Here is a 25,882-nt window from a genome sequence, read left to right as displayed (position 1 = left end):
TAGCAATGCCTAGTTCAATGCAGAATTGTTTCAATTCACGATGGCTGTACTCTTCCAATTTCTCCATCTGGAATTTCTCGGTGGATCCGCTCTCTTTGGTTGACATTGTGGTTTCGTCGTGGGGTGAGCTACTCTCTGTACGATTACGCGTTGATTCGGATCGCGCCGCTGTCCACCAATGTTAGACGGACCGGGAGGGTCGGCCGAGGACAAGGGGAGAGGTCTCCGGGGAGAGCCGTCTCCAGCGATCGTACAGACGAGTAACTTCCCCCCCACAGATGTACACCACACAAAGATAAGGTTTAACGTTCTTTATAAGCAATCTTTAGGTACGATAGAATGGTACAAGGAGGTCAGGACTCAGGGGTCCCCTCGATTCTAGTCTCTTGGTTGGGAAAGGGGGTAGCGGGACAGTCTTGTTACCAATCTGGTAGATGCGATATGATGGATAGCTCACAATCCTCGAGCTCGGTGTTCTAGCTGGACGGGCCGCGGCAGCGCCAGCAGGTCCCGGTGAAGGTGGTCGTTACACGGTCCGCGGCAGCGCCAGCAGGTCCCGATGAAGGTGGTGGTTACAACGGTCCGCGGCAGCGCCAGCAGGTCCCAACGAAGGTGGTAGTTACAACGGTCCGCGGCAGCGCCAGCAGGTCCCAATGAAGGTGGTAGTTACAACGGTCCGCGGTAGCGCCAGCAGGTCCCGACGAGGATGGAGGATGCAGAAGGCCGCGGCAGCGCCAGCAGGCAGGATGATAGTTCACAAGGCAGGGCTACGGCAGCGCCGGTAGTCCGTCAAGGATGAGTTCTTCTCGGTGTCTCTCGACTCCAGGATACAACTGCCTTCCTGCTCTGGAGCTGCCCCAGTTATAGGTCTGGCGCCCTTTGATGTCCGGACCCTCGCACTTGGAGGTCGGGAGGTCCGGGGTGAGGGAGTCCAGACACCCAGCAGGGGGGTGGAGCCAGCGCCCGGGGGAGCTGGGGGCGATCGGCACCTGGCGGGGGAGAGCCATCGACACTTCTTTCTCCCATCGACCTGCCAAGTGGTCCGTTCACCTCCTGGGTGGATGGTGGTGCCGGGATGTCGGGGCCTGGCCAGGCCCAGGGTTAGGGTCGAGCTGAGGCCACGCGGCCTCGTGGTGCAGTGTCCAAGATGGCGGCCGGGCCGGGCGAGGGAGCCGGTAGTGGTTCGGCCCCATGATACAGAGAGGTCCGGGGGCAGGAGTCCCGTCTGGGGACGGGGTGCGGGTTGTTTCTGTGGGTAACACCTGGAGGGCCGGGGCTCGGGCCCTGTCATGCGGGGAGGGAGCAAGCCCTTCACGTGGCCTGTCCAACACTCTCCGATGGTTATTTAGAGGTCTTTTCTACCTTTTCCCTCTGGTCTCGATTTTTAGGACCTATAGATTGGTTTATTATTTACATATTCTGTTATAGTGATCATGGGTACTATTAAGAACCAGGGCTAGACCGTCTCTACCAGATATTACTTTACCGAATGTAAGTAACTTATAACTTGTACATCTGATAGATTCCTTAATGCCCTGCCCATCCTCCCTTCTCTGCGAAAGATCTATGAGACAAAGGGCTATACCCTGTATCATTGCTGGTTCGTAGATCGATATCACTATCTCACGGAATGGTCGCTCAACAAATATTTTAGGTCTTGTATTGGTATGGTCAGGTCTCTCACTTCCATTCTGGCACCTGGGGATAATTCAAAATTAAGGACTCTGCGGCTATACTATGTCTCTACCAGATATTAGGTTACCGGAGGTAATGAACTTGTACACCTGGCGCTCTTGGCAATCCTGTTGTAATTCAGTGCCTTTTACAGACTCCTCCAAGGCAAGACTGGTGTGTAGTTCTTATAAATCTATGTTGTATCTGCTTGTTTAGACAGTATAAACTGTGGGAATGAGTCCAGACACCCCCACCATATATGTTCGCCTGTATACCAGCTAGCTCACAGTGCGACTAAACTCCTTTTACCAAGGAAAGAATAATTTCTGGCAACTGTCGAACATGACGAACCTGACCCCTCAGAGATCGTGTAAACAGTACGGTACTTTTCACTCAGTCACTCGTGCTCACTTTGTCTCAGAGAGAGACACAGAATAAACGATGGGGACGTTTTCAATAAGCATTTATTGAGCCCGCGTCATTTTAGTGTAAAATGTGTGCTGCAACAACCATAAGACAGGAACAGATATAAATGATTCTAAGCACCAAAATAGTAAATGGATGGTCGATTTCTACCATAGTGCTAAAACAATAGATATACACTATACACAGGTGTGTATATATACATGACAGGAAAAATATATACTCCTACGATACTAATCCTAACGAGATGTATCAATGTATCTAGCATGTGTGTAGGTATAGAGCCAAGAATCCCTCTATGGAAGAACCAACCCCTTTACCTGTGTGAGAGAAAGAAGGACCCGGTGTTGGTCTCGAACGGACAACCCGCAAGAGTTGTCAGACCACTGAGTGCTGGAGTATCTGCGTGCAGGAACCTCAACGTCTCGCATCAGTGTGTCCGCATGGAAGACTTTCTCCTCTGCCTGCCCTAGCAAAGATATAGCGTTTATATACCCAAAAGGTACCCTCAGGGGTTCTATCATGTTGTGTCATGTCGGCCGAGGAGGACAATAGTGATGAACTTTATACAGTTATAATGCAGAAGATGGTATCCTGCTGTGATTTTGAGAATCCTCATGCATATTAAATTAGGCTAGTCTTCGGGGAAAAACACACAACATTTATGCAGCACCTTAACTAGATAAAAGGTCAGGACCAAAACGGTTATGTTGTACAATGGCAGGGTGAATGTAAGTGAAAGGTTAGGTGAAATGGGGTACATTGCTAATCATAACAGTCCACTTAAACTGACTCCATGACTGCAATCTACTACATTTAAAACCAGGGTACTCGCTCCATCTCCGCTATAGCCTAAAACATTTGGAGGTGAGCCATTTGGACCCACATTCAGCTCATGGTGAAGCATCTGCCTGGGGTGGACAATGGCTTTGCGGACCTGTTGAGCAGGAACCAAGTCCACAAATTGTAGAAAAACCAACAATTGTTTCAAAGGTATTTTTCTCAGTGGGGAACTCCCGCAGCGTCTGTTCGCCACCACACAAAATGCCAAAACCTCCCGTCCAGGTACCTAGACCGACAGTCCAGGGGAAAAGTATATTATGGATACATTAGTGTGGGATATGCATTTATTCCGTTAACTATGTTCTCCTATATATTGAGGAAAATGAGGCAGGTATTTATAACCCTCATTCCAGTGGCAGCAGTTTTGGCGATCCAGCTCTTGTATTTCATGCCATTTTCAATGTCAGTTCATCTTCACACAGTTTCTGGTGAGACTAGATCAACTGACTCAACATCTGGGCCAGCATAGACACATGGCCCTCAGGCAGCTGAATCTAGTATTCTGACACCTGAGTTTGGTAATCTCCATTGCAAATTCTGTTAGACAGGTAAGCTATGCAGCAAAGTGACGATGATTTGACCAATATTGTTAAGGTGAAAAAATTGGATTCCCCCCCTTTAAAACATATATGCAAGGTATTATCTGCTATCTTTTACATCCGTAGAAAGCGGGGTTGTAATGCACTTCCGTTTGCTTTTAGCTGCTGATGATTTATCTATTCATAAGGTAAGGAATCTGCAGTTAGAAATTTCTATAAGAATGAAAAGTCACTTGGCTTCCATAGCAGCTTTTCTGGTATCAACTTGAACTGCAGATTCTTCACCAACCCATCCTCCTCTACATTTTCTGTGGAAAGGTACTGTCCAATAATGAAGTTCCATCAATTGAAAATATCCACGAACTGTTACATGTTGATTTCTTTGAGCTCAAGGTCTGTTAGTGCGAACAGAATTCGGAAAGAAACTCCAGTCTGCCAGCAGACGTGGCGCATGTATTGTGGCCCATGTATTGTGGCCCAGACACCTTATCCGGGTTGGACAGATCCGTTGGGGAGTTTCACTTCACCTACTGACGCGCGCAGGAATTTCTCCAAGAGTTTTTAGATCCAGGCTGATGAGTGGGTATATTCAAAAGGTGAGGAATCTGCGGTTAGCCTCTACCGAAAAAGGCGCTACTGAAAGTAAGTTGTTCATGTGGTCAAACAAGGTTTGAAATAGTTCTCCATACATGTCCAGCTGGTTAGACTGGCCTTGCCCGGTTCAGAAACGCTTATGATTCTTACATATTTTCAGAGAGGATTGTTGAATAATTCATGATATTACTATTTTGACCCTTCCTACCGGTTCGAACACCTTATATGGGGCAAAGTGAATAGACGCCATACCAGAAGTAGGTCAACACAGACCAGTGTGTGTCCTATCATGGGACGTGCAGCATTATTGAACACCTGGCTGGTAGTCACTTAAAAATACTCTCTGGATTTGAATACTGCAAAAGTCTCTTCAGATGAGCAAGTGGATCTGCGGAATCGGTGTTGTCTGCTTACTGCTTATTTCAAGATTTGATTGCCCCCTAGTCTGGTGTAACCTTTTGAATCTTTCTCCCAATTCAGTACCCTCAGACTTGTGCTATGACATTTTGAGCTCTGGTGGACTCTGGGGAAGTTGAGTGCTCATCTCATCCTCAACTCTTTGGCTGAAGTTGAAGTCCGCTTAAATGACGTGGATGGGCTATTAAACAAAAGCTATTTAGGCCAATGGCAGTTTTAGCAGTTTTATTTCTGTTTAAATTTCCTGGGGATTCCCAGCCTGACGGTGGAAATAGATTTGAGCGTATCAATGTATGAGACATACCAACGCTAATTAAACTGAGTTAACAGATAAGTAATTATATTCTCGCTAGTGCACATATTTGAATTCGGTCTACTCGCAGGATGTCACATACATGGAAAACCTTACCGTAGTTACTATGGTGAGTAACATTTACTATATTGTTGAAATCTGTAGGCTGTTAACCCTTTGACTACCTTACCTTTAAGAGAGATAGACTTAGAAGTGGAATCTTGAAATTCCAATGAATCCATTCTCCCTTAACAGAGCAAGGTAATGATTTGGACTGTGAATCCTTAGTTTTTTTTTCTGTTCAATTGAGTGGTGAACTATTTATCCCACTTATACTTTCTGCTTCAGATATGACCTTTTGCTGTGACGACTTTAAATGGTGACTGATGCTTTGTACACAATGCATCCTTTTTTGCAAGGAGGAGGAACTGGATGTCTTGTGCTTTTGTCTTAGCATGCTCTAGATAACCCTAATGAAAGATTTGATCTTTTTGTGTTTCAGAAGTGGAGAGCCAGGAATTATTCCATCTATGAACAGGTCGATGTCTGTGCCAGATTCAGGTTCCATGTGGGACTTACATACCTCAGCTTCACAGCAAGCAGGTGAAGATGGTTGGCTGCTTTACAGGGGGTTCCTTGGGAGATTATCTGGAAGCCTCCGTTTTGGATGTGTGTGGATGCTAATGGGACATTGTATCTAAACGGTTGCTCTCAGTTGCACATCATAATTTACTTAGGGTGCCTATGACTATTGACTGTCATTGGAGTTGCTGTGATTTCCATAGGATTTTGTATATACATTCAAATACATTTTGAAAATGTAAAAAGATAGGTTTTATAACTATAGAGAAAGTGTGGTTATGACAAATTATTATGCCCAGTGACTTCCCAGTGACTTGTGTCCCCTCACATACCCCCAATGGCATTATATAGGGCTTACTACCCGTGACGAGGCATTGAAGCACTTTTTCGGCGAGTAGCACGCTAGTCTGGAACCCATGAAGGAATAGTGGTGAATTAGTATAGTGATATATGGAAGTAATTTTAGTGGTGGATATGTTAGTCAGTTTTTTGGCTTGAGAAGTAAGAGAGAAGGGTCTAGAATGTGTTTTTCCTGGGAGTTTATAGCCGTAGGAGGGGGTTTGCGGTGAGTAAAGGGGGAGATGGAGGGGAGTTAGTATAGGCAAATATTACATTTAAGTGGTGGACATGTTCTGTTGATTGGATTGAAAAGGAATATTGGAGAGATAGAAGAGGGAAGGGTCTAGAATCTTTTTTTTTTTTTAGTTCATAGCAGTCGGATGGGGGTTTGGGATGAGTTAAAAGGAGGTGGAGAGGTAAGGGCCAGAGGTAAGGGTTTAGAAAGTCTTGTTCGGGAGATCTTAATAGTAAAAGAGGTATGAGATGATGCAAGGGGGCTAGAGGAGAGAAGAGTCTAGAAACATGTTATTTTGGTGATCATAGTAGCGGTATGGGTTTTTAGATGAAGTGTGTAGGTAGAGGATATATTGATAGAGGCATATATCCTCTTCGATGTTTAAAGCCATCACTCAATCCCCTGTTGAACTACCCAACCAAATGCACCTGCTCCTGTTCAGTCTCCCAGACAAGTTAACTGGGCCCTCCGCCCTTAGCCACTACTGTTCTCTATACCACCCCTCTACTAATGTTTGTGACTTTCTCTTAAGTCCGGTTGATTTTGATGTCTTTTCTGATACTTCAGATTACCTGTTTGTTTCTGTGGAACTGTTAGACTTCTGCTTGTGGAAGGTGATTAAACATCCTTCTACAGCTGCTTTTTCTCCTTTGATTTGTAGGTTTTACAAGTATATAAAACAGATTAAGCCCATTGGGTCTCCAAATGCTGACCTTCATCAGTCCTTCCTGTCAGTTGTAAATTATTATTTGAGAGGGGTTTCTCAAGTCGTGGCCTTGGCTCCTGGTCTCAAAATATTTAGTGTGATGGCAGTTGTATGAAAGTGCCCCTTTTTGCATGGTTACACCCTAACATTTTGCAAGATACCAGATGCTAACTTGACTGTGGTCTGGTATCCAGCTAACCAGGCCCCAGCACTTGTGTTCTTTCCTAAAACTGTATCTTTTTTACCCACAATTGGCACACCGCTGGGTTTTAGGCTGATAGTAAGCCTCAGGTTTTCCTTTTGCATGGTCTGAGGTGATTACCCTTTCATTTCTCATCCTTTGAATGCATTTTGCGTTTTAAGCTGGCAGTTAACCTGCTGTGCCATTGTTCCACAGATTGTTCCTCTGACTGTGGCCTGCCCTTATGAACGTGTTCCCCATTGTTAGGGGGGGTACATACTCCGTGTGGGGTACTTGGTTGCTATTATATAGCTCTGTTAAGTCAACTGGACCTACGAGTTCCTTTGGCCTCTAGGTGCCCTCTGGTGCTCTTCTCTGTCGTTGTACGGTGCTCAGTGCAGTGCCTTGGCCTCATCTTTACGTCATTGGTCATCTTGCTTTATTCTCCTCCTTCGGAGGTTTTTCGGGGTTTATATCACGCTTTAACGGCAGCTTCTGTCTGCCATTACGGTAACAGGTGTGTCCCTCTACAACGATGTTGTATAGTTGTGGCTAGTTTACCTGTTTTTTGCTGTATATATCTGTAATTGGTTATGTATACCAGTTCCATGGGTACTCTTCTTCCTACTCTTCAACTCTCTTGGAGGCTGTAAGGTCTGGTCCGAAGTCTCCATGTTGCAGGGACTTTCCGGTGATGCATGCAGCGTTACCAATAAGGCCCCTTTTTGTGTTCTGCTTGCTGGGGTAGATTCCCAGTTTTACGCTGCTCCTTTCTTAGTGTTCAGTCACTGAACGATTCTCTCTTCTGGATGAGGGTTACTTATCCAGTATTAGGGGTGTCTTTCATAGATTCACATGCCTGAATCATTCCCCGTCGTCGAGACGGGAGCCTCCGGTACATAAAAAAGTAATGTCCTATAGACATACATAGAGAAAAATAGGCCTAAGGGCCTCCCCTTAGTAGCCTATCCTAGTCCTTATGTAAAAAGGACCAAACTCTTAGAGCCAGCCAATCAGATGTCGCCTCCCTCTAGAACCTTCCTGACAGGAGCCTCAGTCCCTCAGATTTTCTACCGCACGTTGTGCTAGGGAGTTCTCCTCAGGATTTCTTTCAAACCAGACTGTTCACTTTTTCAGTGACTTACTTCTTCAGAGGACTTGAACGCAGACCACTTCAGGCCTCTTATTACTGCAGTGAGTGTTTATTTCTTCTAAAACTCCTGGCTTGTCGGAATCCCAGAAGAAAGCCCTTTTCAGGGCTTGCTCTTCATGTGGGAAGAAGAGGCTACATGTGGACGACAAGCATGACCTCTGCCTATTTTGCCTTTATCCTGACTACGTGCCTAAGGACTGTAAAATGTGTAGATCTTTCCCTCACAAGACCTTGAGAGACAGAGAGGGTCGTCTGCTTATCTGGCTGGACAGGCTTAAGGACAGGGAGAGTGTGGTATCCTCAGAGGCAAGCTTTTCCGGAACCTCTGAAGTCTCCCTGAAGAGGCCGAGAGTGACGTCTCCTGGCCCCTCAGACGTTCCTCCTATGAAGACACAAAAGAAGTCTTCAGAGGCAAAATCTTCAAAATCTTCAGTGTCTGACAAGGACTCTCTGACTTTTAAGAAGCCTACCCTGTCGGCCAGCAAAATTGCGACACCTTCCTCAGCGCAAAAAAGGGCACCAGGTCATGTCTCCACAGCGACGACAACTGTGTCCACAACGACAGCCCCTTCATCGTCGTCAGCAGGTACACCTATTCCGTCTGTTATACTGCTAAAACCGTCGTCGACGTCTAAGTCCTCGTCGACGATGAAGATTGTCCCGTCGACGACGACACCGTCTATGTGGAGCCCCCCGTCGACGACGAGGGCGTCGACGACGAGGGCGTCGACAACGGGGACACCGTCGTCGTCCATGGGTCTTTCTGAGCCATGGAAGAAATCCGAACTAGTAGGAATGTCGTCTATGGCCCTACCACCGTTAACAGCAGCACGGAAGACTGCAGGGGTTCCTGTACAGGGTTCTGGATCTGGCAAACTGACCAGAACACAGATTACACCGGAAACAACGTCTCCAAGTAAGGTGCAAACCAATTTGCCTATGGAGATTCTTCAGAGTGATGAGTCGGAAGAAGAGCTCTTTGATCAGGCTACTTCCCCTTCGGAGCTGCACGTCAAATGTCAGAGCACGGACGAAGAACAGGAGTAGATGAGCGGCCAGGAACGCCCCGTCCGGCAACAGGTTCGCACGGAGGTCACCCCGATGGTATGCCTTCCCCTGTCCATTGTTAATGACCTCAAATACCTTATCCGGGACTACAAGCAACGTTTCCCGGAATCGCCAGCTCTGGACACAGGGGGCCCGGTGCCTACTACAAATCCACCAACGACAGCCCCAAAGCAAACACGACCAGCTACTCAGGTCTGCCACGAGAAACTGCCACCTCAGGTGATAGTCATCGGATGAGGAGGCTGAGGAGATGGAAGAGGGGGAGGTCCAGGAAGACCAGACGGACCAGGATGATGAGGAGGAGGAGTATGTGGCATCCTCCCCAGCTTCCCCACAACCGCGCCAAGCTGATTCACTGCCAGTGGATATTGGCGGTTTTCATAAGATAGTTGAACGAGCAGCAACGCGGTTTCATATGGTCATGGAATCGATGGAGACTGAGTGCTTCTTGCATGACTTCAAGGAGCAGACGAAGAAGGCGACTAAGTCAATCCCAATTATTGACTTTCTCTGGGACCAGGGAAAGAAACTAATGCTGACGCCGGCTTCCGTACCTGCGGTTGTTCCACGCCTGGATAAAAAGTACAAGGCTCCATCCACGGCGCCAGCTTGCCTTAATGGACACCCGAAACCGGATTCGGTCGTGACCCAGGCGGCCCAGAAGAACTCTCGTAACCCTTCCTCTCCTCTGTCAGCCCCACCGGACAAGGAGGGCAGAAAGTTGGACACAATTGGCAAAAGGTTTTCGACCACTTCGGCAATGACCATCAAGGTGGCCAACTCCATAGCCCTGTTAGGGCGTTATAACCGCCAACTTTGGGAGGATATAGCCCCATATTTAGCGGAGCTGCCAAGCGCAGTTCAGGAGGAGGTCAAGGCACTACTTTCTGAGGGCCAATCCTCGGCGGCCGAGATCATGGATTGTGCCATAGATGTGGCCATGACTGGCTTTCGTCAACTGGCTGGGGCTGCAGTCCTGCGCCGTCAGGGATGGCTGAAGGCAACATCGTTCAGGCAGGAAGTGCAGACGAAGGTGCTGGACATGCCCTTCGACGGACAGCATCTTTTCGGAGATAAAATTGACGAGGCGCTCCAAGCTATCAAGAAGGACACTGATACGGCTAGAGCGCTTGGAACCTTGCAAGCAAGGAATCAGTCCTTTCGGGGCAACAAATCTAGAGGCCAGTCCTCCTACAGAGGATCCTACCAGAATAGGTCCTCGTATTCCTTCCAGAATAAGACCCAGTACCAGCAGAAACAGCAACAAGGTCGGCAGTCTTCTTATGGAAGATCTAACTTCAGGGGTAAGAACCAGAAGAGGGGCACCGGCGGACGCCAGTGACCATTTACTCCAGCCAGTCCAGCTACTATCTCCCTCATCAAAGATTGGAGGAAAATTGACCCATTTCCTGGAAAATTGGCGCCTAATCACCACGGATCGATGGGTACTCCAACTACTAAGATTCGGCCATTCCCTAGAATTTACCACCATCCCACCTGCAACCCCTCCCCGCAGGTTCCCACACAAACATCTGCGACTGCTACTCCGAGAGATATCGGAGATGTTGAAGAAAGGAGCGATCGAGCGGGTTCCATCGGCTCAGAGGGAGAAAGGATTCTATTCCCGCTTCTTTCTGATACGCAAGAAGGAAAAGAAGTGGAGGCCCATTCTAGATCTCAGGGCACTCAACTCTTTCCTGAAGAGTCAGTCGTTCAGGATGGTGACGCTCCAAGAAATACTAGGCATTCTAGAAAAAGGAGATTTCATGACATCCTTGGATCTTCAGGATGCCTACTATCACATCCCGATACTCAGGAGGCACAAAGTTTCTACGTTTCGAGGTGGCAGGACAGCACTACCAATTCAAGGTCCTGTCGTTTGGCCTCAAATCCGCTCCGCGGATTTTCACCAAGTGCCTTTCACCTGTGGCAGCTTTCCTGCGTCAAATGGGTCACCAAGTCTTCCCCTACCTCGACGACTGGCTGGTAAAGGCACCGACAGCTGCAGGCGCAACCAAATCCTCCAACGCCTGTACCAATCTTTTCCAACATCTGGGATTGACTCTCAATCTTCAGAAGTCCTATATGTCCCCAACAAGAAGCATCACCTTCCTCGGGGCGACCTTGAATACGGAATGCGCGAGGGCATTTCCTTCAGAAGAAAGAAACACAAGATCATATCTCTGGCCACGGCGGTGGCATCAAGGAAGTCCCTAAGAGTTCGCACCTTCAAATCACTCCTAGGAATGATGTCTTCTTGTATACTCCTCATCCCTCACTGCAGGCTTCGGATGCGTCCATTGCAAGAAGCCCTCACGAACCAATGGACTCAGAGTACGGGTTCGTTCGAAGACATTGTGAGGATAACACCGCGAATATCCAAGAGCCTCGAATGGTGGAAGGATTACAGGAATTTGTCTATGGGACTGCCGTTCCTGCTTCCAGCAGCGCCACTGGTGATCACCACCGATGCATCTCTGGCAGGCTGGGGAGCTGTCCTTCAGGACCTCCGAGTAAGCGGCAAATGGTCAGATCAGGAGCAGCATCTCCATATCAATCTTCTGGAGTTGAGGGCTGTGTATCTAGTGCTACAAGCCTTTTTACCACGCATCCATAACTCCCAGGTGCTCGTCAGAACGGACAACACCACGACGATGCACTATCTCAACAAACAGGGAGGAACGCGTTCGCTCACTCTATCACGCGAATCGCAAAAGATCTGGAACTGGCTTGTTCTCCATGGGATCACTCTCAGAGTGTCCCGGGCAAGGACAACACCATTGCAGATGCCCTAAGCAGACAGAAATCCCTCTCCCACGAATGGGAGCTCGACGAGAATACGCTAGCGCACATATTCTCAGAATGGGGAGTCCCAGGAATCGACCTGTTTGCCACCATGGAGAACGCCAAATGCCCAAACTACGCAAGCTGGCATCCCCAACCAAGGTCACTCGGAAATGCCTTTTCCATAGGCTGGTTCAGCGTATTTGCGTATGCTTTTCCGCCGTTCCCGATGATTTCCAGGGTCCTCAGAAAGATGAAGGCGGAGCCTTGTACCCTGATCCTAATTGCCCCGTTCTGGTCGAGGCAGCACTGGTTCTCGGACCTTCATCGCCTCTCCATCAGGACACCGATTCGTCTGAAACAGCACCCGAACCTGCTGACAATGTCCAACGGGCAGGTGCAATTCCCGAACCTGCAATCGCTCAGGTTATCGGCCTGGCTCCTGAGCACAGAGAGTTCTGTCATTTAAACATCCCGCAGGACTGCAGGGACGGGCTGGCAAAAGCGAGGGCGGACAGTACCAACAAAACCTATTCTCTCAAATGGAAACGCTTCTGCGTATGGTGTTCAGAGAAAGGCCTGAGGCCACTCCATATCACACCTGAACAGATCTTGCCATATCTGCTACACTTGGCACAGTTGGGATTGGCGCATGCATCCATAAAGGTGCATCTGGCGGCCATTTCACGTTTTACCAGGACTTACAAAGGCCCGTCTCTCTGGTCCAGTAGGCTTATCAAACAGTTCCTCAAGGGACTATATAGGTCCTTCCCAAGACCTAGACGGGTCCCACCGACGTGGCACCTCAACTTGGTCCTTAACCAACTCATGAAGCACCCTTTTGAGCCCATTCATCGAGCTTCCATCAAGTACATCTCATGGAAAACGGCTCTGCTGCTCGCTCTAACATCTGCCAGGAGAGTCAGCGAGCTACAAGCTCTCTCCATTCAGGAACCCTTCATGCAGTTCAAACAGGACAGGGTGGTGCTGAGGACAAATCCCAAGTTCATACCGAAAGTGCCTACAGACTTTCACCTCAACGAGCCGGTGGTTCTACGTTCCTTCTTTGCAAACCCTACCACGGCAGCAGAAAGGACGCTCCACTCTCTGGACCTCAAAAGGTGTCTTAAGTTTTACATAGACAAAACAAAGAGCTTCAGGAAGTCATCACAGCTATTTGTGGCCTACAGTAGGCCAAGGTTGGGTATGCCTCTAACAAAACGGAGCATCTCACGGTGGATCTCCTCAGCGATAGCATTCTGCCATGACGGGGCCGGACGGCCTTTAAGAGACAGGGTGGAAGCGCACTCCACCAGAGCGATGTCAACATCAGCAGCGCTGTTCGCTGGAGTGCCGATTTTGGACATCTGTAGAGCGGCGACGTGGAAGTCACCGCACACCTTCTCCAGACACTACTGCCTGGATGCCGAACTTATGAAGGATGCGGCAGTGGGCCAGGCGGTGCTTCGCCATCTATTCCAGTGAGGGGAGCCTTCCAACATCCCGCCATCCTGGTATGCACATCTTTTGCTGATATACTGTTTTGACGTATGCCAATGTTTCAAACTGATATGCTAATATGTGTATTATCTAAAATAACTATATGGCATGTTGCATCAGAAATGTGCATAATGTATTGCTGACTACTCTGATTCAGGCATGTGAATCTATGAAAGACACCCCTAATACTGGATAAGAAACGCGTTACCTGTAACAGCAGTTATCCAGTATTGGTGTCTTTCATAGATTCACATGCAACCCTCCCGCCTCCCCTGGAAGGACTCACGTCTCTCTCTAACTATATTACGCCTACCTAGCTTGGTGCGTACGAAAATCTGAGGGACTGAGGCTCCTGGCAGGAAGGTTCTAGAGGGAGGCGACATCTGATTGGCTGGCTCTAAGAGTTTGGTCCTTTTTACATAAGGACTAGGATAGGCTACTAAGGGGAGGCCCTTAGGCCTATTTTTCTCTATGTATGTCTATAGGACATTACTTTTTTATGTACCGGAGGCTCCCGTCTCGACGACTGGGAATGATTCAGGCATGTGAATCTATGAAAGACACCAATACTGGATAACTGCTGTTACAGGTAAGTAACGCGTTTCTTTCCTTCCAGTCAGTGGGTGTGGTCTGAAATTCAGCAATTAGTCATCTGTTTCTACGTCTTAGTACTTTGGTGCCTTTGCTGCACCTTCCTTCGGCTGTGCTATATTGTCTTAGCTGGGCATATGGGACAGCTCTTCTAATGTCAGTAGTCCTAGTTCTCCACCCTGCATATCTGTATTTTGTGTGTTGGTTCTCACCTTGGTCTTAACGCGGCCTGGTCGAGCAGCCTTATGCTTATTTTAGCTACATCACCTTATAGTCTCTGTAGCTGTTTGCTCTGCGCATGTTTCTGTGGTGGCCTGCGTCAGCAGGCTTAAGATTGTTACTGTTAGCCCCTGTTCCCCCTTTTGGGACTGGGTGTGCACTTGGCGTGTTTCCTGTCTCCGCCTGCAATTCTAAAAACATTGCTAATTTCTTTCTCTTGACCTTGGGTTCTTGACTGTAGCCTCTCCAGCCTTCCTTCCGTGGGCTAGCCTGGTAGGCTCTGGTTGCATTTTTCTTCTCAACCTTTGGTCGGTGTTCACATAGTGTACCATTACGCTGAGAGTGGTCCTTCTTCCCCTCTTTTTCTTTTGCTCTGATATATGGCTGGTTTAATTTCTGTCAAGCTTATGCAGGTATGGTGTAGCACCATTATGGCCTTTCTGGCATGTCTTGAATCCCATTATCTTTTGCTCTTTCGAGCTATTTAGGTTGCTGTCTGGCTGTTCCGCCACAGCCTTCCCCATTGTCCGTCACTCTGTTGGCGGCTCAAATGCTTGGCGCTTTCTGTTGTTCTGTCGCAGACCCACTTCCCTTTGGGGTATGGCTGTGGTATCTATTCTAAGTTAAGGAATCTGCGGCTAGATGTCTATATCAGATGTACAAGTTACTTACCTTCGGTAACGATGTATCTGGTAGAGACGTTCTCTAGCCGCAAATTCCTTAACGCCCACCCAGCCTCCCCGTTCTGCGAGGACCTTGCCAAGTGGGGTTCTCCGTTGGCCTCCCTTTTACAGTTGGCATTGGTGGTTTTCTCTCATGGTGCTCACATTGTTGTGTCCCTTGGAGATTTACCATAATACAGTTGACTCCCTCCTAAGGGTTTCTGTTGCCATAATACAGTTGACTCCCTCGCAAGGGTTTCTTATCTGTAAAATGATGCCTGTGAGAAGTTGGCCTGATGTATGATGTCACTAGTTCTAGTGTACACCTTATATCAGTCCAAATACCCTTATGGTGATTGGTTGTAAAGTCAACCTTATAGACCAGCTATCCTAGTGGTAGCATGGACAAGAGCAGTCTTAGGCTAAACTCTGAATGGCATGTGAAGCCAGCTGTGATACCATATATAATCCCTTGAATACCAAATGAAAGGACACCACAACAGATATATATATATATATATAAAATAGTGTATTTATTCTAGTCAAACCCTCAGCACTCTTTATGAGATTAGAGGTAAGTACAACACAGTCTTATTTAAGCATACATTAAGTCACACAGGTAAGTAATACAGTTAAGCCCTAGGGGCCATGCAAACCATATACTAAGTAAGTGGTATAAGGACCACTGTCACGGAAATAGGATAGGCCTAGGCCTAGGGAATCGCTGGGGCTACACTATACTACCAAAGGTTAGGAAGTGGGAGGCCCACGGGATTCAGGTGCAGAGTGGAAACACTCACGCGTAATGCGTAAAAGTCACTAGCAATAGTACAGTTTAGAAATAGATCGATTTAGGACACTTCCGGAGTAGCTAGGAAGTCGAGACTGGAAAACTAGACACCAGGATAGTCACTATCCTGATGAGCACCGGAGTACCCAAGTTACCTAGCCCACAGGCTGCGGGTGCATAGGGGTGAAGTTGTGTCGGGTTTCGTCGTCGACTCCTATGGATGCCTGAAGAAAGATGCTGACAGGCAGTCAGTGAAGAGTGTCCGGTGGATCCCAAGGCTGGGATCAAGAAGAGAGGAGACCTGCAAGCAGAAGGGACAGAGTCAAGGTCACTAGCCAGTGACCACGTGGAACCAGGAAGGAACCAGGCGATGTCGTGAAGATTGCAGGTGAAGGTGAAGCTTGTCGCTGCAGCCACGAGGACCAGGAAGCGTCGAGGACGACCAGGACCAGGAGGCGAGCTGTCCCACGAAGGCTCTTGCTGTCGGCGGCGTCGAAGTTGGACTAGGACTCACCAAGCCTTGGCAAGCGGAACCCACGCAGAACGGAGGACTTGCTTCTGGTGCAGACCAGGAAGGTCTGGGATGCTTCTTTTTTTCAAAGGAGCAGGAGCCAGTCTGGAGGAGCCAAACCAGCGCTGAAGATTACGGGATGCGTCGTCACAAAGGCCACTAGCCAGCGGGCAAGCAACCGGACAGACGCGGCAAGCAGGAAAATGCAGAAGGGCCCCACGCAGGACTCGTGGAGTGTGGGGGGCTGGTCTTCGATGCAGATGGTGCTTGGGGTTGGGGCTTCTCAATCCCCGGTGCACAACTTCGAGGGTGCCTCAGAAGCTGCGCTTGAAGATACTAGCCACTTTTCCCAGGTAGCCGGTCCCACGTCTCTCGTCTCCTCCACGGATCTCGGCTCTGATGTGGATCAGGGTCGGAGAAGTCTGGAAGTCAAGGCTCTGGTCGGGCTCTGCAGTCGGTCCCTCGTAGAGCTTTAGCAAAGCAAAGGGTAGTCTCTTGATGGTGCCTGTTTGCACAGGGTAGCCACTCCTTGGCCACAAGGGAGATTCTTCAGTATTCTTTCGTCGAATGTCGAAGGTCCAGAGTTTCTGTTCAAGTTTGCAGGTTCATGATAATCTCATCTCCTGGGGCCCAGCTACCACTCTTATCCAAATCTGGGGGGCTGGGTTACCTGCTAGGTCACGCCTTATGGGTGGGACCTGGGAGGGGGGTGGTTACACCCCCTTCCCTTTGTCCAGTTTCGCGCCAGGACTGGGGCTGGAGTGCCCCAGCACCGGTTTGAACTGGACTATGCACGGGACACCTTGTGTGCCCCAGGCATGTCTCATTCTATTCATCCCTCCCTGCCCCAATACACTAAGGCCTGTCTGGGGTGGTGCTCGCACCTCCCAAGGCAGGAAACCTATTGTCCAAGCCTCCCTTGCCAGGATCACTCCCAGCAGCAGGAGGTCAGACTCGTGTCTGTGGCAGCAGCATCCATTTTGTGATGCTGAGGCTTTGGTTAGAGTTAAACAGCAAAGTAGGATTTTAACATGTCTCTCCCTCTAGAAGGGAGGAATAATATCCTCATCACCAGAAATGGTATGGGGGTATTATTCCAAAGTGTTAGACACCTTACACGACATGTTTTGATAAAGCCAAACCATAGTTACCATAACCGTTTAAGATTATAAGGCACTTTAAGAGTATATGGTAGGCTATATCATAGAACAGCTATAAGGACATGGTTCCGAAAGCTGCAGACAGGCTCAGCTCATGCTAGAGCACCATCTCACATGTTACCAAGCACTCTGCCTCCAGGATTGTTAAGGCCTGCCATAGGAGTGGCTGATAGGTACACATGTGTCTATATATAAGGTAGATATAGATATACTATATCTAAGCAAGGGGTGATTACATGACCTTGCCCCAGCTGAGTGATCAGCCAGTTGTGTCTGATTGGAAGGCCAGACCAGGGGTGGCATAATACATGCTGCAGCCCCTGGGAGGCCTAGGGTACACCTATGCCCTGGATACCTAGGGTACACTGTACAGGGTCCAATAAGGTGATCCTTACCAATTGTGTATGTACCTAGGGTACATGGAGTCCATTTTAAGGAGAGAGCAGACAGCCTGAGACCCTGAATGGCAGGATCTCAGGCCAACTAAGTCAAAAAACCAGCTAGACACTAGGCAAAAAGTTGGGGGTAACCATAGTCAGATATCCACCTTCCTACAATGCCCTTTCGATTGACCTTCACCAGGAGATTCCTCTTCATTTTCTTATCTTCTCCTGCTGCCTTCCCGCCTTCTCTATTGGCACAGGGTTCTGGTCTCCTCTACAGTAGTCTTCTTTGGGTTCTGTTGACCTTTGTCTCAAACCTCCATTACTATAGGGGCAGTTCCAGTCTTTCATACCTTCCTGTGGTGGACTGTTGTCTCTGTGCTCCTTCTTGCTAGACGACACAGTTCTACATGGTACTGACAGTCTATTTCTGTCTGTTGTTCTGCATGGTAATAAGTCTATTTCTGTCTGTTGAGATAGTCTTCCCTTGTTGTACTCTGGAAGGGTCTTCGCTTAGCTTGCGGAGTTCTTTCTCACAGCATTTCTACTTACATGTAGGCAGTGTCTAATTCTGTCTTTTCCGATGGTGTCTTGCACCATCCTCCTTATTTATTCACGGATTTTTATCCCTCGCACACTGTTCCCATACTTTCACAGTTTTTTTGTTGATGGCTCCGCGTTGTCGCGGAAAGGTTTCTCCGAAGAAAACGGACGTCAGCGCACCGGGAGGGACTTGTATAACCTTGCTGACGTCACGTTCATGGACGACGTCCGGGCAGGGCCGTGTGGCGCCGTCCCCAGTTGCGCAAAGGTGCTGCTGCAAAAAACTTATGGATCCAGTCTGACGTTTAGGGATATTCTAAGTTAAGGAATCTGCTAGACAACGTCTCTACTAGATACATCGTTACTGAAGGTAAGTAACTCGTACGTTAACTACCCCCGGCCTTTTGCTGCTATCAGCAACTGGGACCCACCTGTTTCTGACCCCCATTTGGGTGTGAGAACTGGTGGGAAATCATAGCCAGGAAGGGAGGTTTGCCCACTTTTGCCAACCCCACCCCTCCGGTGGGGGAGGCGAGGTGAAGCACACCTCTGTCCCAGCCATCTTGCAGATTGAGGGAACCCTCCACTCAGGAAGAGGTTTATACCCCTAACAATGGAGGGTGGCATACTAGGGGGTGTAGACATCCCAAAAAAGGGACCCATTGGTTCCAACCTGCACACCTCTAACGCCCCTAAATCTAGTATTATGGGTCACCCCTGAACCTTGCCTCTTCAGATTCGATGTGACAAGAAGGACCTAAGAGCCATGCTGCAGAAGAGGAGGAAGACAACTGCTTTGGCCCCAGCCCTACTGGCCTTCGAGCTGGACCCAGTGTGTCCTGCAGCCAGCAGCTTCCAAGAACCATGGGGACCTAACCTGCCTTCTGAAATCTCTCATATCTCGTGGACACCGGATTTGTCCAACACCAACCCAAGCCAGGACTCCAGATCCATCCGGATCCGCGAGTCTTCAACACTCTGCACCCCACGCCCAACTCAGTGGCACAGTACCCCTGTGGGGTCCCCCTGGCCATCTTGACCTAAGTGCCCCCGTTGGATGACCTCCACTGACCTGGTTCTCAATGCCTGCATCCTCCTGAAGGGTCCCTACGACCTGAACCAGTGAGAGAAATCCCACATTAAAGGACACCACTGCCCCTGCTGCTCCGGAGTCCTGAGGTGCCCGATTGACGGTGTAGAGCAACCCTTCATCTTCATCCTCCAGTCATTGGTTCCTTTCATCCAGTCGTCTGGCTCCAGCCTGCAGTCCTTTTCTGTGATAGACGTCCATCATTGAAAAACATTGGGCTCACGACGCCTCCTGAGCACCCTGCACCTGGCTGGCCTGCTCCACTGGTAGTGTGGACTTTGTGTTATCCTGGTACCCCCTTTGCCCTTAACTTAACCCTGGGAGCTTGGCTTCTGAGACAGTGGCCTGTCGCGTGATCAGTTCTCAACCAAGGTGCCACATTGGCTTACATTGGCACCCTGTACTTTGCACCTGGCTGCCCAAGAGCTGCTGGTGTGCCTCGAGTGCCAACCTGAACCTTGGAGAAGCTTGGTTCTACCCCTCAAAACTCTAATCCTAAACAGTTTTACTCACCTGTTAACACTTCTTCTCCACAGGACTGAATGGTGGGTTTTCTCTGAAAATTCTTCTATGTTGAACTGTCTTGTATGGCAGGAAAAGTAATCTGTTGCTTGCACAAGAGTTAACCTGCTTACAAATGTCCTGTGTTGTGTAAACTGTTAGGAGTGCGTTTCATACTAAACTAGAACAGTAATTGAAAAGTAATTAAAAGCCATTTTTGAACAGTTTACAAATCGTTGTATTCAATATTGTGGTATCTTTCATAGATTCACATGCTTGAATCATTCCCCGTCGTTCAGATGGGAGTCCCACGGCAAAATAATTAAGCAGTGCTTAATAAACTTCATAGGCTAATAATAAGATGGCGGCTATTATCGCCTATCTATCCTTTTTTAAAAAGGACCCTAATGTAGGAACACAGCTGTCAGCACTCTCTAGAATACTCTCAGAGGCAGATTCCTTCAGATTTTCACTGAACGTTGTGTGGCAGTGAGTATCCCGGAGTGCTACTCAGTTTTTCTCAACTTATATAATTTCTTCAATCTGGACATCATGACTGACAAGAGGGGTCTTTTCAGCCCAGTTAAGACCTTTTGCAGGAAAATAGTCCATGTGGATGACCCACGCCAAGAGTGCATTTATTGCCTTCACCCAAAGCATGGGGTGAGGGAATGCAAGATCTGCCGCACCTTTTCACCTAAGACAATCAAGGACAGAGAGGGAAGGTTATTGCTGTGGCTTCAAACCACTAAGCACCAGATGATTTCATCTGATGAGTGAGAAATCCTTCACATCTCATAAAAGGGCCAGATCTATGGACAGTTTCCCAGAAGAAGGTAGGAAACACCATAAACCTTTCCAGGACTACTAGAGCTCCCAAAAGGAGTTAAGCACTCCGCAGAACCTGCGTTGTCTGTGCCTACTACGCAGTCAAAAAAGGACGAAGATGGCCCAAGAGCCTCCTCTCGCCCAAGAGCCGCCTCTCGCCCAAGAGCCGCCTCTCGCCCAAGAGCCGCCTCTCGCCCAAGAGCCGCCTCTTCAGATCCTGTGGGGCGACAATCTCAGAAGAAACAATCATCGACGTTTCCTCACTTGACGACTAAGAGTGTAGTACCATCGTGTCCTCTACGAGGGTCCTAACGCTCAACCCAACAAGAGTGAAAGCTCCATCGTTGCCGATGGCCTCCCATCGGAGAACATTATGTTTACGACTCTCGCTGACGAGTGTCCCATCGACGACCACCACATCAGTTAAACTTCCGTTGTCAACGATTGCACCATTGACGATACCGTCAATGATGACTCCGACATTGGAATTTGTTTTGCTGTTTACATCTGCACCGTCGATGCCACTGTTGACAGGGGTTACTCAAGTTACAAGGGTGACCAAGACTTTTCTGCATCCAACCATGCAGGAATACAGTAAAGTTTCTCTGTTAATCCTGTCGCATCTACTGGAGGGCTGTGTTAATGACAACAATGGTCTGTATCGTATAGCTCACAGTCCATCAGAGCTGCATGTAAAATGCCAGGACAAAGTGTACGAGGAGGATGAAGACTACCATGATGAGGCGCAATATTATCAGCAGAGAAGTCTTCTTCGGATGAAGAGAGGAGGGTGTGTTGCCGGATCTAATCTCTGCCCTGGTCCTTAGGATTATGTCATACCAACACCCTCCTTTCCTCCACACCTACCATCAGACTCTCCTCCTGAAGATATTGGATGATTCCATAATTTAATGGAGAGCCACCAGATTTTATTTGGCTATGACCGTCAAGCAGACTGAATGTTTCATATGAGTTTGAAGAGGACACCAGAAAACGTTAAGTTCAATACCAATTATTGATTAGATCTGATAGACTTTTAGCTGCAGATTCCTTACATTTGAATTTACCAGGTGTCAGGCTGGATCCGGAAACTTTTGTTGAGCAATACCTCTTGTGCGAGATGTCCGGTGACTCCATTTGGCTCTGCGTGACGTCGCTGTCATTATCGTTAATTATGACGTCGCGGTGCCTATATAGGCGCCACCCAGGCGCGCGGACAGCAGTATTTTTCTTTGTACACCAGTTAAGCGCTGATCTGGGAAGAGCTATCCTCTGCTGTTTTTTTGGCAGGCTTTTTCTTGACTTTTGTCTCATTTTTGGATTTCCGACTTCATGTGTGAGGGATGTCTTCGAGCAAAACCGGTTTCAAGCAGTGCGGAACTTGTTCCTGCATGATGTCGGTCACTGACCCCCCACCACATATGTCTGTGTTGTCAAGAGCACGACCACGATATGAAGTCGTTTTTGGACTGTCTGGCAATGGCTCTGAAGACCTTAAGGGAGCGTGCAATGATGTTACGCGCGGCCCTGCAGTTGACCCTGTGAAGCGAGACTCCGGGGAGGTCACTGTCTCCATCGAAGAAGAGGTCGTAGGAGTGCTCACGGAGCCCTATGTTCGCTTCCTTCAATTAGAGCTCCTCAGGACACTCTGGGAAGAGCCATAAGAAGAAGTCGAGGCTGACTTCTTCACCTCAACTGGCTTCTGTCATCTAGAGAGGTAAGAAGCACCGACTCTCTAGGGCTGGTTCCGCGGAGCCAGAGTCGACTTGGCATCCCCCCCTTTCCCGGAGCCAAAGCAACTCCCGCTCAGATTTAAGAGTTTTACGAGGCCATGCGCTGCTTATTTGAGTGGAACGACCCAGCTGGGAGAGCCTTTGTGTCCCGTGGGGAGGGAAGGGGCCCAATTGGATTCAACGCCGTCTGCTCCGGCCACTATGCCGGTGGGGCTCCAGGGATCTGATCCGGTTCGACACCGGTCATGCCAACGCGACCTTTCCCAACGTTGAATTGGAAGTCCATGCCTTCTACATCACTGATGACTGTCGATGGCGCAAGCCCCATCCTCCTCCCCAACGACACTGAGCCGTAATGGTGTTGATCGACACAGATTCCGTCGTCGACAGAACCCAGAGGTTCTACGTTGTCGCCTGAGCACTTTGAGGATGTGCTAGGCTCAGGAGAGGAATGGGAGGGGTCAGGGGACCCTCTTGAAACCCGGAAGTCTCTGAGGAGAATTTGGACTGGTATGGGGAACTTGGGGAGGCCAGTGGACCGGATACTTCTCCAGATATTGGCATGCTCTCTCCGCCAACAGTGGCTACGGAGGAGGGGGCATCATATGCCATGGTGCTTTAGAGGGCATCGGAGGTCCTTGGGCTGCAGCTGCCCTTGGTGCAGCTCAGGGCTAATCTCCTTACTGAGGTGCTTCACCCTGGGGCTTCCACGTCCCAACCCCTGTTACCCTTTAATGAGGCACTTATAGATGTACTTCTAGGAACATGGTCCAAACCTAGCACAGGGGCTCCTGTGACTAGGACGATTGCACGCTGCTATCGCCCAGCTCCGGGCGACCCAAAATTCCTTAGCCAACACCCCACCCGGGAGAGTTTGGTGGTGCAGGCCTCTGTGTCCCGAGGCGCATTCCCTTCTGCCTCACCGGATAGGGAATCCAAGAGGCTGGATTCATTTGGGAAGAATTTGTTTTCTTCCTCCAGCCTAGCATTGCAGTCGGTGAATACTGCATGCTTATTGGGCCGTTTCTCCCATTACTTTTGTGAGACGGTTGCGCAAGTGATGCCACAAGTCCTGGTACTTCTCACGGCGGGGCTCTCGCACACGAGGACCCGTCATAATACATGACGAGAGCTGACCGGCATGATATACGACACCAGACCAGAATTGGGTTCTGATTGTTGACTTTAAAGACACTAGTATTTACCTACAGACCGTGTGGGTTGGAATTATCACCACACTAAAACAAGAACTGATTTACAGACAGCAGGAGCCTTGAAAAAGTCGCGGGCTAATCCACATTTGGCGACGAAACACGTGTTGCCATGTCACCTGTATGGCTTGTAACCTGTATTTAAATAAATACTGAAAAAGGAGAATAGAAAATATATTTCAAGAGTTCTTGTACTTTCATGACTTACTATTGCTACAGCTGTGATCCCATTATATGAAATGTGTGCTGGGGTCACTGTTTTACTCTATTGAAAATGTGGCAATTGTTGCATTAATTTGGGACGGTTAGTGGTTCTTCTCACCTTTCAGCACCATTAAAAAACATAGTAGTCTGTAACCAGGTAAGGAGTGAACTCACCCTTAGAGCGCCATCTCCCCTAGATAGCATACCACTGCCCAATAGTAATTAGTCCTGGTGAGGCCCGGGCTGTACTCTCCCCAGCTGTTCAGGATGGAAGGGACGAAGCAATATTAACCATACGGTGTGGCCTAGGTTCGCCTGATTAACTGGCCATGTCCAAGCCAATTTGATGAACATGCCCTTTGACGAAACCCGCCTTTTTGGGGAAAAGGCAGACTCGTCCCTGGTCAGGTTAAAAGAGACTCGAGCTACGGCCAGATCTTTGGGTCTCTCCTCCACAATCCCAGCCCCCACCCTGCACAGACTGCCCAAGCCGTACGAGGATGCGGTGCATTTTGATCTCAGAATGAATGCCAGAATTCGTCGACCACACTACCCCCGCCTCCAAGAAATCCTAGGCTGATTGAGCAGAACCACACTACTCCAATTGGTGGGAGAATTTGCCATCTCCCCCACTGGAGATTTATAACATCGGACAAGTGGGTCTTGCAGATAGTCCAGGAGGACTATTCCCTACCTTTTCTTTCTTTTTCTCCTCCTAGTCTGCCAAATCAGGAATGGCTGACGGAGGATCATTTAAAGTTGCTCCAAGAGTAAGTTATGGCTCTCTTGGCCAAGGGAGCTATAGAAAAGGTCCCAGTTTCCGAAATTGGCATTGGCTGTTCTTCTGACTACTTTATGATTCTGAAGAAGGGGCTACGACCCATTTTAGATTTTCGGACAGTCAATCTCTTCCTCAAAAAGGAGAAATTCAAAATACTCACTCTGGCTCAGGTCTTGTCTGCCCTAGACCAAGAAGACTGGTTGGTAGCGATGGACCTACAGGATGCAAACTTTCATATTCCCATCCTGTCGGGCCACAGGCGTTACCTGCGGTTCAAGGTAGGCCACAAGCACTTTCAGTTTACTGTGCTTCCCTTCGGCCTTACCAGTGCCCCTCGTGTGTTCACCAAAGTGATGGAGGTGGTTGCAGCTCATTTGCGCAGGCTAGGGGTGTCAGTCTTCCCCTACCTCGACGAATGGCTGTTAAAGGCGTCCTTGCCCCAGGCTGTCATCTCCCACCTTCATACTACAGTGAACCTTCTGCATTCACTGGGGTTCTCTATAAATGTGTGGAAGTCGCACCTGACTTCTCAGATGCTCCCTTTCATCGGAGTTGTTATGGACACAGTGCAGTTTTGGGCTTATCCTCCCGAGCAGCACGTCCAGGATATTCAGGCTACGATTCCGATATTTCAGCCTCTATCCTGGATTTCGGTGAGACTAACCCTAAGGCTGTTGGGCCTCATGGCTTCCTGCATCCCGTAGGTAAGACACGCCAGATGGCGTATGCGGCCTCTGCAGTGGGACTTGAAGTTCCAATGGGCACAGCATTGGGGAAATCTCACTGACGTGGTCCAGATCTCGAAGGAAATGTGAAAGATCTGCAGTAGTGGTTAACCAACTGCGATTGGGTTCGTGGCAGACCCCTATCCCTTCCCCAATCAGATCTCACGGTCGTGACAGATGCGTCACTTCTGGGATGGGTGGCCACCAGGCAGAGGTGGAGATCAGGGGACACTGGTCTCCGGCGGAGACGGGGCTTAATATAAATTTGTTGGAGCTCCGTGCGATTTGTTTGGCATTGAAAGCATTCCTTCCCTCTGTCAAGCGGAAGTTAGTGCAGATGTTCACAGACAACACCACCACCATGTAGTATTGCAACAAGCAGGACGTGTTTGGGTTGTGAACCCTTAGTCGAGAGTCCATGTGTCAATGGGCATGGCTAGAACAGCCAGGCATAACCCTGGTGGTTCAACACCTGGCAGGTTCTCTGAATGCCAGGGCAGACAAACTCAGCCGACGATGCCTAGCGCATCACGAGTGGCATCTCCAGTTGGAGGTGGCACAAGGTCTCTTTGAGAAGTGGGGAAGACCTTGGTTGTTTTTTTTCGCCTGCAAAGAGTATA

At 48.8% G+C, this 25,882-nt stretch overlaps 1 protein-coding gene across 3 annotated transcripts in view; it reads left to right on the top strand.

The window, feature by feature from the left end:
- Window positions 1-25,882, top strand: part of GIGYF1 (GRB10 interacting GYF protein 1) — a 1,351,771-nt gene that overhangs the window by 876,730 nt on the left and 449,159 nt on the right. For all 3 annotated transcript variants that reach the window (XM_085637593.1, XM_085637592.1, XM_085637591.1), the window contains one exon: window positions 5,285-5,385. In XM_085637593.1, coding sequence (XP_085493719.1) covers window positions 5,285-5,385 — 101 coding nt within the window. The remainder of the gene's footprint in view (window positions 1-5,284; window positions 5,386-25,882) is intronic.

Source organism: Triturus cristatus, chromosome 12 (genome assembly GCF_964204655.1).
Source record: "Triturus cristatus chromosome 12, aTriCri1.1, whole genome shotgun sequence".
Taxonomy (NCBI): Eukaryota; Metazoa; Chordata; class Amphibia; order Caudata; family Salamandridae; genus Triturus; species Triturus cristatus.
This window is presented reverse-complemented; position numbering and strand designations above follow the sequence as displayed.